This window comes from Aedes aegypti, chromosome 1, assembly GCF_002204515.2.
Source record: "Aedes aegypti strain LVP_AGWG chromosome 1, AaegL5.0 Primary Assembly, whole genome shotgun sequence".
NCBI lineage: Eukaryota > Metazoa > Arthropoda > Insecta > Diptera > Culicidae > Aedes > Aedes aegypti.
Genome location: NC_035107.1, coordinates 55,116,546 through 55,135,310, shown reverse-complemented (window position 1 = coordinate 55,135,310; position 18,765 = coordinate 55,116,546). Strand labels below are relative to the sequence as shown.

The 18,765-nt window shown below is 41.7% G+C and overlaps 2 protein-coding genes across 2 annotated transcripts in view; both read right to left on the bottom strand.

Annotated features, from left to right (window-relative positions):
* The window catches only part of LOC110679098 (TAR DNA-binding protein 43-like), a 28,888-nt gene extending 21,965 nt beyond the window's left edge, over positions 1 to 6,923 (bottom strand). The window contains exon 1 of the mRNA XM_021853080.1: positions 5,966 to 6,923. The gene's annotated coding sequence lies outside the window, so the exon portion shown is untranslated. The remainder of the gene's footprint in view (positions 1 to 5,965) is intronic.
* Positions 1 to 6,943, bottom strand: part of LOC5571804 (3-hydroxyacyl-CoA dehydrogenase type-2) — a 39,627-nt gene extending 32,684 nt beyond the window's left edge. Inside the window, exon 1 of the mRNA XM_001659887.2 lies at positions 6,529 to 6,943. Coding sequence (XP_001659937.2) covers positions 6,529 to 6,537 — 9 coding nt within the window. The 5' untranslated portion in view covers positions 6,538 to 6,943. The remainder of the gene's footprint in view (positions 1 to 6,528) is intronic.
* Positions 6,944 to 18,765: the final 11,822 nt, after the last annotated feature.

The following is an 18,765-nucleotide window of genomic DNA, read 5'->3' as shown; positions in this document are numbered from 1 at the left end:
GCGATGATCCTTCCGCCAGGATGTCGAGTCTTTTATGCAGATGATGTAAAAATTTACATGGTGATCAAATCTCTTATCGAATGCATGGAACTACAGAGTCGGCTGAGTTGATTTCAAACGTGGTGCTTACGAAACAACTTCACACTAAGTATTGGTAAATGTGTGATGATTTCATTTCATCGGAAGCTCAAACCAATAATCTTCGATTACCATCTTGATGGCCATCTTCTTCAGCGAGTGGAACAAGTTCGAGATTTGGGCGTTACTCTAAATAGTGCACTTACGTTTCGCGCTCACTAAAGCGACATTATCAGTAGAGAGGTGTAAATTTCATCGATTGATCACCACCAGCAAGCAAGTCATTTGATCGATTTTCAACGCGAACGGTTGTCAGATTCTTTAGACTTGTGCACTTGAAAATTCAAAGTTTGGCTTCGTTATAGGCAATTTGAGGGGGAGCGGGTTATTTGGCATAAAGCCATTTGGCATAAGGTCATTTGGCATAACGCCATTTGGCATAAAGGACATTTGGCATAACGAACATTTGTCATAATGTTTAACTAAGTGAAAGATGAGGGTCATTTGGCATAACTTCAATATATTTTCTGTATATACTTAAATTGAAGATTCCAGCATTTTATTACTGTTTTATTTTAGTAACAGCTGAACCTGTTCTATAATAATTTATTAATTCTCTTCTCTGGCAAGCCGCCGAAGAAGCACAACAAGTGTGGTATGAAAGAAAGAAGATTCTATTAAATCATACCACCGAATTCAATCGGATTGTAAACTTTGTAGATGTATTTTATACGACTTATGTTGACTTCCAATGATCTCGCTTGCTAAGTATCCATGGTTGCTAAGTATCCTTTGGCTACTTTGTGTTACCGCATTTGCAGCTCAGTTATACCTACTGGATTTGCACGTCAAACGCAAACAACAATATCATCTTCTCTTAATTTTGCTCAGAGATACTCGAAAGACTGCAAAATCATTAGGTGGAAGGAATCATTTTCTTCAGGTGCTCATAGTTGAGATACAAGGCACACAAAATATTAAATTTTAAGATGAAAAACTCAAATAACATGAAAACCATAAGAAATACAACTATGGCAAAGTTGTAGCAAATGATAAGTATTAAAACTTTGTAGAACTTAGTAGGCCAATAAATTGAAAAAATAAAACACTTGCGAGCGACGATTTTTTTATTAAAAATACTCAATTATCGCGGCTCTTAAGCTAATCGTTTGCAGAGTTGCTCGCTGTTACTATCAACGCCTAAAACTTGCTGATTTGTACAGGCAGACTGCGATACAATACGGATCATTCTATATCACATCAACACATCAATTTTAAATTAAGCAAGTAAAATGGCAACTTATCAATACGATATTTTCGATAAAGCTGCAGATGAATTGAAACTATCACAGAAGAACAATAATAGCTTGGAGAATTGTCACTTCTTCTTCTTGGCATTACGTCCTCACTGGGACAGAGCCTGCTTCTCAGCGTAGTATTCTTATGAGCACTTTTACAGTTATTACCTGAAGGTTTCTTTGCCAAATTTACCATTTTTTGCATTCGTATATCGCATAGCAGGTACGATGATACTCTATGCCCAGGGAAATCCAGGGAATTTCCATTACGAAAAGATCCTGAACCGACCGGGTTTTGGGATTCAGCAAGGCTTTGCTTTGTAGCCACGGACTCTAGCCAATCGGCTAAGGGAGGCCCCAGGGAGAAGGAGAATTGTCACGTAATCACTCATTCTGAATTGATTATAATCTAGAGTGCGATGTCGCACCTCTGCTGTTGGTTGCCAAAACAAAATGATATTGATAGCTCGCAACTGATATTAATAGTTTATGTAAATCAGCCATACGCTGTTATGACTGATATTGAGCAACTCTGATCATTTGCTACAACTTTGCTGAACATACCAACTTCACTCTTGTAATCATCGTAAACAAATTTTGATGCGTACACTTTGTAGTACTGAAAATTCGGTGTCCGGCCACTTGGCCGAATGCCGTTTGGCTAAATCATGAAAATAAAAATCAAATAACACCACCTCTGATATGTAGGTTTCATAAGTGTGGCCCAATAACTGATAAGCTAATTAATTTGTTGTTTTTCATAATGTGACGGGACGTATTTTTTTGTCACTCTATAAGAGCTCTAAGAGAATGATAAAATCGACCCTTTAATTCAGGACGAAGTTGTGAACTCCTCACATCGCGTCAAGACTCTGAGGTGACGGTTAATTCGTCTCTGGACTACCAAAGGTGTAATAAGGTTTCAATTGTTTTAATGATTTCATCAGATTTTTTTCCTTCTTTTGCACATAGGCTATTAATTCTACTTATACTATTGAAAATAGTTCAGCTTATATTTTAATTGGGAATTTTACCTTCTTTAAATCATCGGAAGTTCTTTGTAGTTGTACTGATAAAACTATTATATGCATTACACTTGCCTAAATTTTCATAAGAGATTTTTCCTTCTTTTGATCATAGGCTGTTCTTTCAAGAGTGAAGTATTTCTCCTAGTTATTCATGTTAAAGCTTATAATAAGGGTACCAGCAGGAGTAATATGCACCCCAAGAGTAAAACAACTTTCGGGGATTCTACAAATATTTTAGAAAAATTTAGACATTTTTCTGGAAGTTATATTTGTAAAATCGCATGTTGTGGGTCACTCCTATCGACCCTTGACGAATCTTTTCCAATTTTTTTACAAATACTTATAAAAGGCACCGTGAGGTAGTTTTGCCTCAATGGTGCATATTACCCCAGATTCCCTTACGTCTTATTCAAAACACATTTTTTTACCTCAACTTGGGTGAGAGTCATTCTCCTCCTGCTTGCGTATAGCAATAAACGACTCGGGGAATATTAAAGTCAAAGAAACCAAGACTTGTGGTTGCTAGAGCTATGACATATATTACTTAGTACGATCCGAGGGATCATAACAACCAGATCCAGCAAAAGGACGAATAAGGTCTTAAACCTTTTTGGTTACTGTCAAAATCTAACTACAAACATCTGCAGGTGGCTATCACCGCTAACAGAGAAGTGAATAACTGCTTAAATTTAGGATGTTCTTCTTTCAGCACGAACTGTTTCTTGAAATACTACTAAAAAGCTAATTATGTGTACATCATTGATGGTGTAACTTTATTCATAAATAAGCTGAATAAGTTCTTTGAAATTAATTATATATCCATGCTAGTTCACTTTTGTTTTCAATTTCGGCCATATGACCCGGAACTGAAAATTCTGAACATATTATCAGAAGCAACTATGGCTCTAAAATCAATAAATCGAGACGAAAACCTCATGTCCGCCTAAATTAGCTTCCTGGACCAGTGTGCAGTGCACTGATTGATCGGGTTCGTTGGAACACGAAATGTTATTTAAAAGATACACTCAAAAATATCCACACGTCAAGGCTACGTGAAAAAACACGTAGACCCTTAGAAAATGAATTTTGCCAGGATTTACCTGACAACTGTAACTATCACCGTTACATGGTTTAAAATTGAATGAAATGTCGATCGTATTTACTGTGGTGCTCTATCACCTTTACGTAAAATTCACGTACCTAGCCATGTTCATTTTGACAGCTCCAGTTGTTTGTATTCATTTTGCAGCTCATGTAGCTGTGTTTAAAGATGGTGTTCATAAAAAACTCGCTAGTCATTTTTAATGTTGCAATCCATTGGTTTTGAAGTAAAATAATTGAAATTAGATTAGATTGCTGTAAAAGTGTGAAATCGGTATGTGATAATTGGTGTTTTAAAAGATAATAACCATGCTTGTGATGGACCAACTCCGAAACGAACTCAAATCCGTTCGTTAACTTCCAACGGATGCTGTTCGATTGTCTCGTGCCTAATATCAAGCGTAAGTAAATTCCTAAAGTGTAATAATTCAAATGATATAGATTTTCATTTTTTGCAGAAACCTAACACCAAAAATAACGGCTAAGCTGCAGCCGGACTCCCAATTACGGGCAAACAATACTCGATTACGACTATCCAGACCGCATTTGAAATAATAACTCAAAAAATCAGCAGCGATAAAAATATCTGATATAAAATTACTTCGACCTAAGTTTGTTTCAATTAACGTAATAAAATCAAATGAAATTAACTTTATTTATATGTTTATGTCTGATACAATGCACTGGAGCCTCATTTACTGTTTTACACCCTATGAAACTCACGAAAAAAACACGTAACAACTACCGGATGCCTCGGTGAAATCAGAGGAGTCCATCAGTTCATGAGTTCATTCATGGTTACCTTTGATTCACGTAAGTGCTACGTTAAAAGTACGATGGAAAAAAACTACGTATGTTTTCACGTAGCCTTGACGTTTGGATTATTTTGAGTGTAATTGTAGTAACAATGTTGCTGCATTTTTTTTTTCTTCTGTTTTCCAAAGTCATTACCTTGTTTTCAATTTTTAATTTCAAATTAAGAAATATTGCGTCACTGATTGACACCCTAGTTCATCTTCTGTAATCCTGTTTAGTCATGATATTGATCTAGAGATTTACCCTTCTTTTAAACATAAGGTATTCTTTCGAGGATTATTGCTATAGCGATTCGACGCGTTATTTTGTTATATAGGAATTTGCCCTTCTTTTTAACATGACTTGTTCTTTTGCGCAATATTACAACAGTTTTTTTCACATAGAAAAAGGAATATCTGAATTATTATACCAAATAACCCTTACGTTTCAGATGGTTTGATATTATGTCAATTGATTCTTACTTTACACAAAGCTTGATATTATGCCAAATGACCGTTATGCCAAATGTCCTTTGTGCCAAATGGCGTTATGCCAAATGGCTTTATGCCAAATGACCCAGACCCATTTGAAGGTTTTTGTACCATTATGGGCTAAAAATAGTTTCCACGCATTTATGCAAAAACGAATACACATTTAAGCATCCTTATAACGGCCTAGAATCGCCCTGGAAACTGGATTAAATTTTATTTGTTTCATGCAATGGAAGTTCTATGAAAAATTGCGATTTTCACGTCTGAAAACAACAAATAGCCGTGACTTTTCCAAATCTCAATCGTTTTCTGAAGGTCTCTTGCTTGAAAAGCCTTCGAAGTACCATGACATTCGCAGCATTTATTTTGAATTGAGCTTTGAACTTGAAAAGAAACATTTGCTACTACGGTGAAATTCAGATTTCGGTAAAATGAGCTTAATGTGTATGCTCTTACCATAACACACCATTAATTTACGTTGCAGATAAATTGCTGTCATAATGTTCTGATCCATAATAAGTCGGTTTGTTCCATAATAATGATCCTTCTTTCTCTCTCCTACTAATCCACATCATTCTGTGGGATGGATAACTTTTAAAATTTATATCGAAATCGTTCAAGGTAAAAATGCATAGAAGCTAAACCTAGAATTTTAAAGAGCAAAAATCTAAAGAACCATACAACCATTTGGGCTGAACATTCCACTCATTGGTCACTCGCTGGTGATGTTTAATCGATCACAATTTCTGCACGAACGGTTGTCAGGTTCTCTAGATTTGTGCTCTTAAAAATTCGATGTTTGGCTTCGATGCATCTTCACCTAAGGGGTCATGCACAAATTACGTCACGCTCAAAGGCGGGGGGATTCGAAAAAGTTGAAATTTAGCGTGACATAATTTGTGTACCATCCCTAATATATGTATTTTTGTAATGCAGTGCCAGGGAGCTAATTTTGTTTCGTACAGCATCACCATGATTTTCAATCATATTTTGATCCGAAAAATGACCCTTAGTTGATCCATAACTGTGGGGTGACTGCCCCACATCGGCTTGCACGGCGCTCTGTCGTCGTCAATGTTATTCCTTCACGCATCACGGCCACGAGTGTTGGGAACTGTTCAAATAGTGTGTCATAATTCCAATCTATGTAGGAAGCAAAAAAAAAATAACTCACTCTAAACTCGTTCCACCAAATCCTCTCTCTGTCTCTCCTCGTACGCCGCTGCTGCTGGCTGTCTGCTGCTTTTGCTCTTTCCGGCGGTGGTGGCGTCGGCAGAGCCCCTTTTTTTTTCCTACACACAAAATACGCACTCGCTCTCACACTGTCAGTCAATGGGGCAGCAGCCTACTTGGGTGAAAATCGATTTTCCTTCCCGAAAACTAGGTAGGCTACTACTGAAAATGTGATGATCGTCTCGTGACCCAATTTTTTTCTCTATCAAACTTTTCTAGTCCTCGTCATGGGGATGTTACTCTGTTTGGGGGGCTAAGGGGCGTAGTACCAGAGGCGTAGGTAGCAGAGAAGAAAAATGCTCCCAGTGAAAATCAAGATGGAGGAACCACACTCTCGTCGCTCCGTCACTGATTGGTATTGCCGTTTATAGTAGGAGAACGCCAATCAGTATTGTTAGATAACCAATCTCGCACTTTTCACGCCACTCACGCACGCACTTTGTCGCAAATCTCAACGCAAAACACCGGACAATTTCCGACTTTCATTCGTTTTTTTCCTTATACCTTCAACATATTTCAGGCTGCCTTGACGACGAAAAAATTCCACTCGTGAAAATTTCTTCTTCTTCCACCTGCTTCTCTCTTATCACTCTACTTCTTCTTCTCGATTGACAGCCCGGATCTCGGATTTTTCACTATTTTCTCTGCAGAAGAGGGTTCTTACGTAACCGAAGAAAATGCGATTCCGGGGGAATGGAACACGACGACGAAATCACAAACTGCTGCCACCAAATTGTAGAAAGGAAAGGATTTTTTTCTGCTTTCGTCCGCTCAATCAAACCGCACACATCAAATTCATCACCGCACCACAAAAAGAATCGTACAAACCGGACTCCGAACAAACTCGTACTCGCGAACGCGCGACTCTTCCTCACTCGAACGATTGCTGCAAGATGAATGAAATCCAGGAAGATGGCGGACGTCGTCAGTCGCGATCCGAAAAGAGAATTTGCGATGACAGATCAGCTCAGAGACTGGGAACGGTGGAATGTTTATCCAGGGGTAGGAATGCGTGGTAAAGTACTAGATTGCGATCGATATCTGCACCGTGAAAAATTCTTGCATTTGCGCTAACTAAATAGGGAGCCGGATCCTATTCTTGGCACTTTTGATTCACTTCGGCAGTGAGGTTTTTTGAAAGCTACAGAGCTCGTAGTTGGCCACAATATGAGTCATACTAATGCGCTCCTCGCAGAAAAGTTTCTGATGGAATCTGAGGCGGATAGGGCTGGGAGAAATGACCAGGACACGGGTTCTAACAATAACGAACAAGGTTTATTAACAGGAAACGGTCTGTACACTTCGGTGTCTTGATGTGGAATGGGGTTGAAAAAATTGCGCGGGCGCTCATGTCAGTAAACCAACGGCTACTACGTTTACACCCCCTCTCGTTGGGACACTCCTAGCTTCTTCCGAAGTTCCTCAAATCGTCCAACGTCCAAGGCCTTTGTGAAGAAGTCAGCTAGTTGGTTTACGCTAGCAATCGGTTCGACTAGCAACTTCCCAGCAGCAACAAGATCTCGCAGAAAATGATGCTTGATGTCTATATGCTTCACTCTCTTGCTCTCCACGTTCTTGGCCATACCGATATATCCACGGTTGTCTTCGAATATGGTCACTGGTTCGATCGTCTTCTCACCTAAATCACCGAGGATTCCGGCCAGCCATACTGCTTCCGATGCTGCAGCACTCAATGCCACATACTCTGCTTCACTTGACAAAGTGGCCACCGTCGTCTGCTTCTTGCTTGACCATACAACCGTCGATCCATACACTTGGAAAACGAATCCGCTAACTGACTTCCGGTCCTCTGTGTCGGTTGCCCAGTCTGCATCCGCGAATCCGATCAGGGGTAGCGCTCGGTCATCTCGGTAAAACGTAAGGCAATGGTCCATCGTTCCTTTTAGGTAACGCACCACTCGTTTGAGTGCGGTCCAGTGCTGCTGTCCGGGTTGGGATTGGAACCTCCCAAGGTACCCGACTGGAAAACAGATGTCCGACCGCGTGGACACCATTACGTACATCAGGCTCCCCAAAAGTTCACGGTACGGTTCGTCAAAGGCTTCGATTACTTTACGATCGAGCTGCAAACCCTTCTCCATCGGGGTCCTTGTAGGGTTGCACTGCGACATGCCGAACTTCTGGAAGATTTTCTCCAGACTATTTTCTTGAGATAACGTCATCTTTCCGCTTGACCGATCGTACCGTATCTTCATGCCGAGGAAATGGTTTAGCTCCCCACAGTCAGTCATAGCGAACATCCGGGACAGTTCGCGCTTCAGCTTCAAGATCGTCGACAATTTCATGCCCGCAATGAGGAGATCATCAACATACAGTACGACGAACACGGCATCTTCCCCCCTTTCGTCGGTACGGGTGTATAGGCAATAATCGTGCTTGGAACGAACAAAGCCTAATTTCAGGAGCGCTTGGTTGAATTTCTCGTTCCAACATCTAGGGGATTGCTTCAGTCCGTATAACGATTTCACCAGACGGCATACCTTGCCTGGTCGCGCTGGCAAACCATCTGGAACCGCCATATATATTTCTTCTTGAAGTTCTCCGTGAAGAAACGCCGTCTTTACATCCATTTGGTGGAAATGAAACCCTTTTTGAACACCAACAGCCAGCACGATCCGAATTGTCGCTAGCTTCGCAACAGGTGCATAGGTGTCGTTGTAGTCCAGGCCAGGTTTCTGTAGAAAACCCTTGACGACCAGTCTCGCTTTATGGCGCACGGGGTTGCCGTTCTCATCCTCCTTGTTACGGAATACCCACTTCCCCTGAAGGGGTTTCACACCGGCTGGGCATGGAACCAGTTTCCATACCTTGTTGGCTGCCATGGATTTAAGCTCTTCGTCCACTGCATCCAGCCACAGCTGTCGATCATCTCGCGCTTTGATTTCATCAAACGATTCCGGGGGATCTGAGGATGATGAAAGATTCCCAGCAGACGTTGCTCTGAACCCAGTTAAAAAGTCAAAGAACTTACCTGGAAGCTTGCGCTCCCGTTCACTGCGCCTAGTGTTAGACTCTAAACAGTCATCACCTCTTGTTTGTGAAGAGAGCGCCCCAGGATTTTCAAGCTGTTCTTCAGGAAGTTCCTCCAGGTCAACCGAATCTTCATCTTCGCTTGGAAAAGAAACTATCGCTTCCGGTTCGACTTCCTGATCATCTTTCTCGGCTGGGTACACTGTCGGAATCATCAACGGAACCTTCAAATCTTCACTGTCTTCAACTGCATACGGCATTGATTTCTCGTCAAATTTGATGTCACGAGCTATGAAGATTTTTCTTGACGATCTGTCCCAAAGGCGGTAGCCATTAGGAGCATATCCGACCATCACCGCCTCTCGACTCTTGTTGTCCAGCTTCTTTCCAAGTTGGCCTGGCACCCATGCGAAAGCCTTGCATCCAAAAATTCGCAATTTCGAGAGATCCTGTTTATCACCGGTCCAATACTCCGCAGGTGTACGGTTGTCAGAGAGAGAGGTAGTAGGGCAACGATTCAAGATATACGTACCAGCAAGCACAGCCTCGCGCCACATGTACTTCGGCATATTCGAATCAATCAGCATCGTCCTTACCTTCTCAACAAGCGTACGGTTGAATCTCTCAGCAACAACGTTTTGTTGTGGGGAATATGCAACGGTAGGCTGGATTTGTATCCCCTTCCGCTTGTAGAACGCCTTTTGTTCCTTCGAACCGTACTTTCGTCCTTGGTCAACGGTAAGCTTGCTGATTCGTTTTTCAAACTGGGCAGTCACCATCGCTTCAAACTCTTGAAAAAGACTAAATACTTCAGACTTCTTTTTCATTGTGTACACGCAAGCGAAATGGCTCCAATCGTCAATGAATGAGACAAAGTACTTCGACCCGTCCCAACCCGGAGGATCGATCGGTCCACACACATCCGAGTGTATCCGCTCCAGCAGACGACTAGCTCTTTCTCGATGTCCGTCGAAGGGTTCCCTGCATTGCTTTCCAAGCACACAGGTGTCACAGAATCCAACAGCATTCACTTTAGGACCGAACCCTTCTGCCATGTTAAACCGGGCCAGCGTAGATTGGCTGGCGTGACCCAAACGACGATTCCAAAGGTTCCCAGTATCCGAAGCACACACATTTGCTGTGGCTCCCGTCACGTTCAAATCTAAATCAAGTTCGTACAAATTACCTCTTAGATGTGCTACTCCAATTATTGCGTTCTTTTTCTTCATCACAGCTTGATGCTTTCCACCACGGGTTGTGAACATCACGTCGATGCCACCCTGGGACATCTTCTTCACGGACAACAGGTTACCTCTCAGCTCAGGTACGAAGATCACATTCTTCAGTTCAAACCGCACGCCTTCTTTGGAAAATCCTAGGACTTCACCTTCATATTTGCCAACAATCGAGACGCCATCTTTGGCCACATCGATCACGAACGGTTCCTTGAGCTTCTTCACCGACTGCATGCACTCCAAGCTGTTCACTAGATGATCGCTACATCCAGAATCAACCACGAAAGTCGACTTCTTTGTGTCCATCTCCGCTGGTGTCTTGTTCACCATGAACGAAACAGCCTTACTTCCAACGGCCGCATTCACCTTACCTTCGGGCTTCTTGACACGACAATCTCGTTGCATATGTCCAGGCTTTCCGCACCGATGGCACTTACCAGCAAACGGCTTCTTCGGCTTCTCGGGCTTCTTATTTCTTCCACCGACAAACGCTGCACTCCTATCTTCGCAAGAATCTTCCAACCGATCAGACCGCTTGGATTCCTCCGCTAACAGTCGTTGTTTCACGGCTTCCAACGTCAGGTCCTTCTCGTTTATATTCTCCAAAGCCGTAACCAGGGAGTCGTAGCTGTCGGGAAGGGTCAAAAAAAGCTGTGATACCGTATCGTTCTCCTCCAGTTTAGCGCCGGCTGACTTGAGCTGCCGTACGATATCGTCGAACTGCTGCAAATGATGCCTCATCGATGCGCCCTCCTTCATCCGGAGTCTCGCCAGCTGTTTCCGTAGCAGGGTCTGGCTGGCCACCGACTTCTTGGCGTAGTTGTCCTCGAGAGCCTTCCACATATCACGCGCCGTCTCCTTTTCCCGTACGTTGCCGAGGCACTCATCCGAAAGAAATCGAACGATCAATGACTTCGCTTTTCGATCGGTCTGCAGGAACTTCGCTCTTCCAGGGTCCTCTTCAGCAGGAACGTCCTTCTTCAGCACCTCCGAAACTTCCACTGCTTCCAAGTAGAGTTGAACTCGGAAACGCCAGTTCTCGAAGTTCGATCCAAGAGCATCCAACAGGGGAATTCCGGAGCCTTCCATCGTTGACGAGCCCATAACCTGATGGAATCTGAGGCGGATAGGGCTGGGAGAAATGACCAGGTCACGGGTTCTAACAATAACGAACAAGGTTTATTAACAGGAAACGGTCTGTACACTTTGGTGTCTTGATGTGGAATGGGGTTGAAAAAATTGCGCGGGCGCTCACGTCAGTAAACCAACGGCTACTACGTTTACAGTTTCAGACAATTCGGTCGAGAAAAACCCCCCATGCCAAAGTGAATCATGGAAGTCTTTGATGGAAGTGCCCAAGTGGCTCTGCACCCTACACTGATATATGTATCACTCAGGCAAATTAATTAACGAATTTCATAAATTTTCCCTTATGAAGCATTGAAAAATCTATAAAAGCCGATTTCAGAAGGCTAACATGGATTTCATACCATTGCTATGATAACCATAATCGAGAAAATAGGAGAACATAATGAGGGTATACAAATTTCATTGCACGCCTTATGATCTCCATTGTTCTAATGACTAATTCCATTAATGATACCATATTTCATAAGGCTGTTTTGTATTTCATATTAGCTCAATGGAAACCATAATTGCGAAGCAAGTTATACTTCATTAACGTATATCAATCCCATTAAGCCGCCTTATGATTCACATAGATGTACCTAGTGTGAAAAACGCATAAGATTGTTATTATGAAAATTTGCAGCATGAAATCACTGCCATCGTTGGCATCCAACATATTTACTGCGTCAACTTCAGTTCAACTTTCAGTTAGGGAAAGTCCAGTTATGGGAAAGTAATGGACGATTGTCGATAAAACGGAAATGTGGATTCAAATACAAGGACAATAATGGTTGCGGTTACGTCATCAATATATAGTACTCCGGATATTTTTTTCAATATCTGCGTTAGAAAATGGCTTGATCAACGTGTAAATATCGGATGTTCATTCTTCACCGCGTCCTCGATGAGGAATAGTAATTGGATGCGTATTATTGCGAATCATGCAGCAACACTGCAAAGTAGGTGGAAATTCAATTTCCACACCTTAATTGCCTAATAATAAGTAGATGAACGCATTGAAAACTCAGTACATGTCCCGAATGGAATTTATTGTCAACTATATATAAAAAACGAATAGCATAGTAATAGTTTGTGTCACTAAAAGTAATGTAGTTTATATTGCTGATAGAAGAAATTCTTAAAATTTTATTTCAATGTTCATAATGCTGTTTAATGAAATAAGCCAGACACCACATTGGCATGATCCAGATCAATTCATAAGGTGAATCAATGAAATACTTACCGATTTCTTGTGGCTAATAAACATAAGGGAAAATAATGAATATTCTTAGTTTTTTTGCCTGAGTGTATGGGATAGAATCAGCAGCTGAAAGTGCAAGAGGGCGGATAACTACTGGGAGTACAAAAACTGGAATTTCAAGAACTATGTCCAGCAATTGGGTATCCATCACTGAACGATGGTGGAGTACACACCGGTACAAAATGGACTCGATGAACAAGTCGAAGGGCATTGAAACAACTCTATGGAGGAAGCGTGAACAGAATGTCCAATATTCAATCCACGTGGTTCATGAAGAGCTCCAAAACTGAACCAAAGTAGCCACGGACAAACAAATTTTGACTGAAGTTTAGGATCCTAGGTTTAACGATCATTCTTCCATTGGCTAATATTTTGAGGGGACAAAATGGCTACCGATTCAGAGAGACGGGTAAACTCCATCACACCCAAAATGTTGACCATGGTCTTAACCTTTTTCCATTTCTACAGATGCCGACTGAGAAGCGGACCAGGAAAAAACGAATAGTCATTTTGGAACCTCATGAAGAACCAGGTGTGGACAAAACTCGGGAAAAATCGATTCGTGAAAGTGTGGTCTTCAATTCAAATGTAAGAACATATCCCAGGGAGCGGGCCATTCGGCATAATAATCATCGCGCATAACCAGAATTATATCTTCTTTAAAAATATGCATGTTCTGGATGTAAAAATTTTCTGCCAAAATACCGTTATGACAAATGACTTTTATGCCAAATGTCCTAGACTCCTAATTCAAGTTTTACATTATTCTCCGAAATATTAAGTCGCGTCGGCAAGAAAAGAACATCTCGGCTGTTGATAACACACCCAGAGCTCCTATCTAAGAAACGATATGCCTTTTGCTATGTAGGATAACCGACGAAAGTCATCTCGGTTAATTCTACGAGTGGCGTGAGGTGACAATTGTCGGTGTCGTATAGCGAGGTGACAATTCTCGACCCGAGTGAAGTTACTCGCCGTGCAAATCGAAGAAATATCAAAGCTTTCTCGTACGATTTCTGCCATCATTGAAGATGTTTTCAAAAAGCACAATTTGCAACTGCGACCATAGAAGTGGCGGTTGACCTTTCAGTGAAATTAATATTCATAAAAACCATGGCCAAAACTACAAAGTTAAAGCAGGAGAGCACGACCGTCTAACATCTCGCACTCCATGAATTTCTGGAAAGATTCTTAACGAATGTCTCTCAGAATCGTGTCGATAGTTTTTGGTTTCTAGTGAAGATTTTTGACAGATTTCTTCTAAAAATTCTGATTGTTTTTTTTCATAAATTTCTATCGAGACCCTTGCCGAATTATCACGAAATCTCTACGGATGCTTCTCTGTAAAACTTCTATAATGATTCTTAGCAGATATTTGTGGAACTGTGATTCAAAAAATGCAAGCGGCATTTCCTTGAATGATTTTTAATATATCTACGAAAAGATTGACATTATTAGTAATTAGCTACTTAAACCTTGATCAGACACTAATAAGATTATTTTTAAAATCATCGGAAAATTGCTGGCGAGATTGTTGCAGGATTTCTTGGGCTAAAACATAAAGGGGTATCTAGAGACCATCGTTAGATTCTTAAAGGATTTCTGTTGGTGGGTTCCTGACGAGATGCTTGATGTAATTTAAAGCGAAAGGCTTGCAAAGAGGATTTGTACTGTGGTCTTTGGCAGACTTCAAACAATAATTTGAAACAATATGTACTTGTCAGATACCTAGCAAAACCAAAAACTAAAACAAACTAGTGAAAAAGTCCGCAACATTAAAAATTGAAAAAAAAATCTTTGATCGCTACTGTGAAATTGCAAAATGTTCTGATTTTGAATATCTAGGAGATAGTCACCCTAATAATGTCCCGCATGACCATATTTCCCCTACTGTGATCAGAAAAAAACGCTTTCATGACCAATTACTAGCAGGAATTCCCTATGCATCAAGATAAATTACTTGTCAGCAGTCAGGCTCAAACTTGCGAACCGAAATTGAATTTAACTCCAAACCCAACACGAACAAAGTACCCAAAAGCGCGGTTGGGTCCTAAAATGAATTCTTTTTAATACGAAAAACCATGTTCTTGCAACTACTTTAGCAATTTTTTAAGCTCAAATTACGGCTATAACATATTTAAACTTTAATTTAAAAATGGTTTCAAATATGAACCTTGACACCTTTGATCATGTTTGACGTGCACTTTGTTGACATAATTGCCACGCAAGGCTTTTAATTTTTGTGGTAGAATAAGCACGCCAGTCAATTAAAACTAACAGCCACTCTGTTTTCATACTGTATTTATTATGATCTTCTCTGCTCATAGAAGAAGGTGGAGTGAAGATCGATTCGAGTGGTTTCTTATCGGTTTCAAGTTCGAGACGTATCCCGAAAAGATAAATTTGAAATCGTTCTACGGCCCAAACAAGCCCTAGAGCCTCCTGTTTGCGCGTACCTACACCCCGTATTGGTTAAGCTTTTACGGGGCAGCAGGGACGAAAGTCCAGGAGCTTAACGGAACCTCCCCAGGATCTCTGCGAGTTGGGGAGTTGCCCAGGATGTGGTTGAGTTCACAGTGAGCTCTGATGAACCTTCATAAAAAAACACAAAAAAAAAACGGATGCACTTTAAGTACCCTAGCCTAAACTAACAGGAGTGCCAACCTGCACATCAGGATCGATGCCAGGAATGGACAAGGCATGGAACTGCGAGTAGGAGTGCTTCGAGCACATTGGGACTAACGTCAGTACGGCCCCAATTATGTATACTGGCAGCGCACGACTAAGGATAAGTAACGGTTTATGTACTGGATAATATGCTTTGAGGCTGACAGCGGTGACATTCTATTCCCTTTGTAGGGTCGGGTGACACTGGCTCGAAACGGCGAGTGGGTTAATGGCGCAGGCTGCCCCGTTCCGTAAAATCGTGGCAGTGGATCGCAACAGGGAGTACCTCCTTAAAATCTAGGTAGCTGCTGAGCTGCTGATGTCATCGTCGAGTTTGTTGAGAGCAAAAGCAATATCAGCAAAGACTTGAAAACAAGTCTACTAAAACTGCGACAATCAGTCGTAGCTGCAAAGCAGGACTACGAGAAAGCCAAGGAACAACTTGGCAAGGTAGAAGGCAAAAGAGACACTAAGTCGTGTCAGACCGAAGTGTTTTCCTTCACGCAGGCAACGTGAATATATCTGATGGTATTATTCGATACGTAATGCGAAAGAGGGGACCTTCCGAGGATGAGTACGTGGCAAAAAGGCGTACGGTTGCTAAGGAAAAAGTGACCTACGCGGCCGTCCTCCAGAGCGGAAAAGCTGGCACGAGCCAAGTTCCGCGACCAAGAGGACATGGCAACGGTGGAGAGGCCAAAACCAAGCCTAAGGCCAGGAAAGCCAAGAAAAAGGAGCCACGGGATAACCCGAACCAGGCAGTGCATCCACAGGAACCACGGCCGCAAGGCAACAGCAACCCGTGGATACGAGTTGGAAATAAGGAAAAACAGAGGAAACCGAAAACGGAGCCCAAGGAGAGTGCTAAACCAAATACAGCAAAACGTAGGAATTTAGGCGAGGCCCTCGTTATCAAAACGGAAGAAGCTAAATACGCCGAAGGTCTGAAGGCGATGCAAAGCACGGAGAAGTTATCGCCATTGGGCGCGGATGTGCGGAGTGTAAGGCGGAGTAGAATTGGTGAAATGATCCTAGTCTTAAAAAAGGATGCCAAGGAAAAGGGTGCAGCCTATAAGGAACTGGCACAAGAAGTATTTGACGACGAGGTTGATGTAAGATCCCTTACTGCTGAAGCGACTCTCCAGTGTAAAAATATGGATGAGGTCACCGATGCAGCGGAGGTCTCGGCTGCCCTCAAAGAGCAGAGTGACATCGACGTAGCCATTAAGGCCATCTACCTTAGAGAGGGCCCGCAGGGCACTCAGGAAGCAGCGATTACACTACCGTTTGCAGTGACCCACAAAGAAAAAAACTTGGGCATACTCAAGGCAGGCTGGTCGGTTTGCCGGCGGAGCTAAATTTGGCTTATTGGGCCAAAGTGGGTAGATGCAGCTCTCGATTTTTGACAACATTTGTGTGGAAGAAAAAGAATACCGACAGATTTTGGGTTGAAAATATAATCGATATACTTAATTTTGGGAAAACTTTAGCTATTTTTTCTGTTTGAAGCACCTCAGAAGTTTGCCTAATTCATAAATTGAAGGCTACTGAGAGAATTTCTTGATATTCGTTGAAAATTTTATGGAATTTGGTTCAAAACGTTTTATTTTTTTAAATTTTGCATACGAGGTGGTCAAGCAAGTAGATCCAAAGCACTTTTCTTTAGAGTTCTGAAGATTGTTTTAAGTATAATCAGGTCCGTCCCACTCGGGCTCAGATTGGGTACCAATTCTAGTACTGCATTTGGTCCCTCGGTAGTGCAAAAGGTACCCAAGTTTGACAGATCGTAGTACACTTTGAACGGCATTCTAGATTATTTACCTTATGAGCCATAATTTTTTGGGAAACTGCAAGGGACATCGAGGTCTTTAATTTGTCTTTGGTATAATCGTTATAACTGATGGGGGGAGGGGGCTTCTGGTTTCAACAAGGATCCTTTCCGATATATCGGTTTAAATCATGGCTGATTAACACAATTTTTGAAGATAATTCCAGTGACGTCAATCGATGCCCAAGTAACCATGGAGCATTATATCATTGCATATATAATGCAGCTGCATTGCCGTAAGCCTACCATTAAAGTAGTTTAAAAGTGGAAAAGGGCCCTTTTACAGTTGAATTAATGCAAAAACGACGTTAAAGCAATGAAGCAATTTATAAAGTAACATTAGTGCAGCAGTGCAACTTATAAAGTGATATTAGTGCATTGATACATTTGTAATGTAGAGTTAATGCTTGTAAAAGCTCTTGAAATATGTCGAATAAAAGCAATGTTACATCAATGTTGTTGATATGCAGTAGAATACGTGCAATGTTATAATGCTTGTGGTTACTTGGGTAGTGAACTCGTGCATCGGTCCATAGGTCCATACTACACTGTGAACTAGACTATCGAAATGCATACATTTTGGCTTATGAATTGTGGAACGGTTAGGTATTGCAATACGAACACTTTATGTATCGTTATTCGAGGCATCGATAAGCGCGTGGTGTACGCACGAGCCTAACGATCGCAAAATCCTTGGTTCGATTCCAGGTTGCCGCGAAAACATGTTTTTGTTCTCAAAGTCTGGTTTCATAAGCCAAAGCTATGAATTTCAACCCGATTTATTGTGGTGAATTTTCATAAGTGGTTTCTATGTTTTCGATAGTCCATTCGCCTGAATGTACATTTCTATTGAACGAGGAGAAACGTTGCTTTACGATCAATCAAAACTTTACTGAATCAGAGACTGGATTCCATGAAAAAATCCTAAAGAGATTTTAAAATAATCATTAGAATTGTGGGGACGGTCGAATGAAAACCGCGACGGATACTTGGGAATAAAACTCTTTATTTTCTCGAACGTGTTTACACGGTTGCGTCTTGTATTTAACTGTCTTACTCTACATAGGGTTGTTCGCAAATTCTGATAGCGCATAGGGTGGCTCCAAAGGGTTCCACCACACACGCCCCCCCCAGTTACACCATAAATCGAACACGGTGTCCTGCAGGAGTAATTACTGTGTGATGATCATCTTGGGGGTAACTTGATAAATTCTGATCACAAATGAAAGCAGGCTTTACTCGATCAATGGAGACTACTTGATTCTTTCCGAGCACATTGATTTTGAAATATTTATCGCTTCGTTTCACCACTTCGTAGGGTCCCTCGTATGGTGGTTGTAGTGGTCGCCTCACAGCATCAATTCTGACGAACACGTGACTGCAATCTTTCAATCTGGGATTCATGAAAACTCGCAACTTGGAGTGACGTGTGCCATCTGAAGCCTTCAAACCCGAAAACATCTGATGTAATGCTTTTGCAAATTCCGTGCGGTCAACATTCGGGGCAGCTGAATCGTAGAACTCTCCTGGGATTCTTAACTGTTGACCAAACACGAGGTCCGCTGCCGAGCATTTAGAATCTTCACGAAATGCAGACCTTAATCCAAGGAGCACTAAAGGGAGCCGATCGT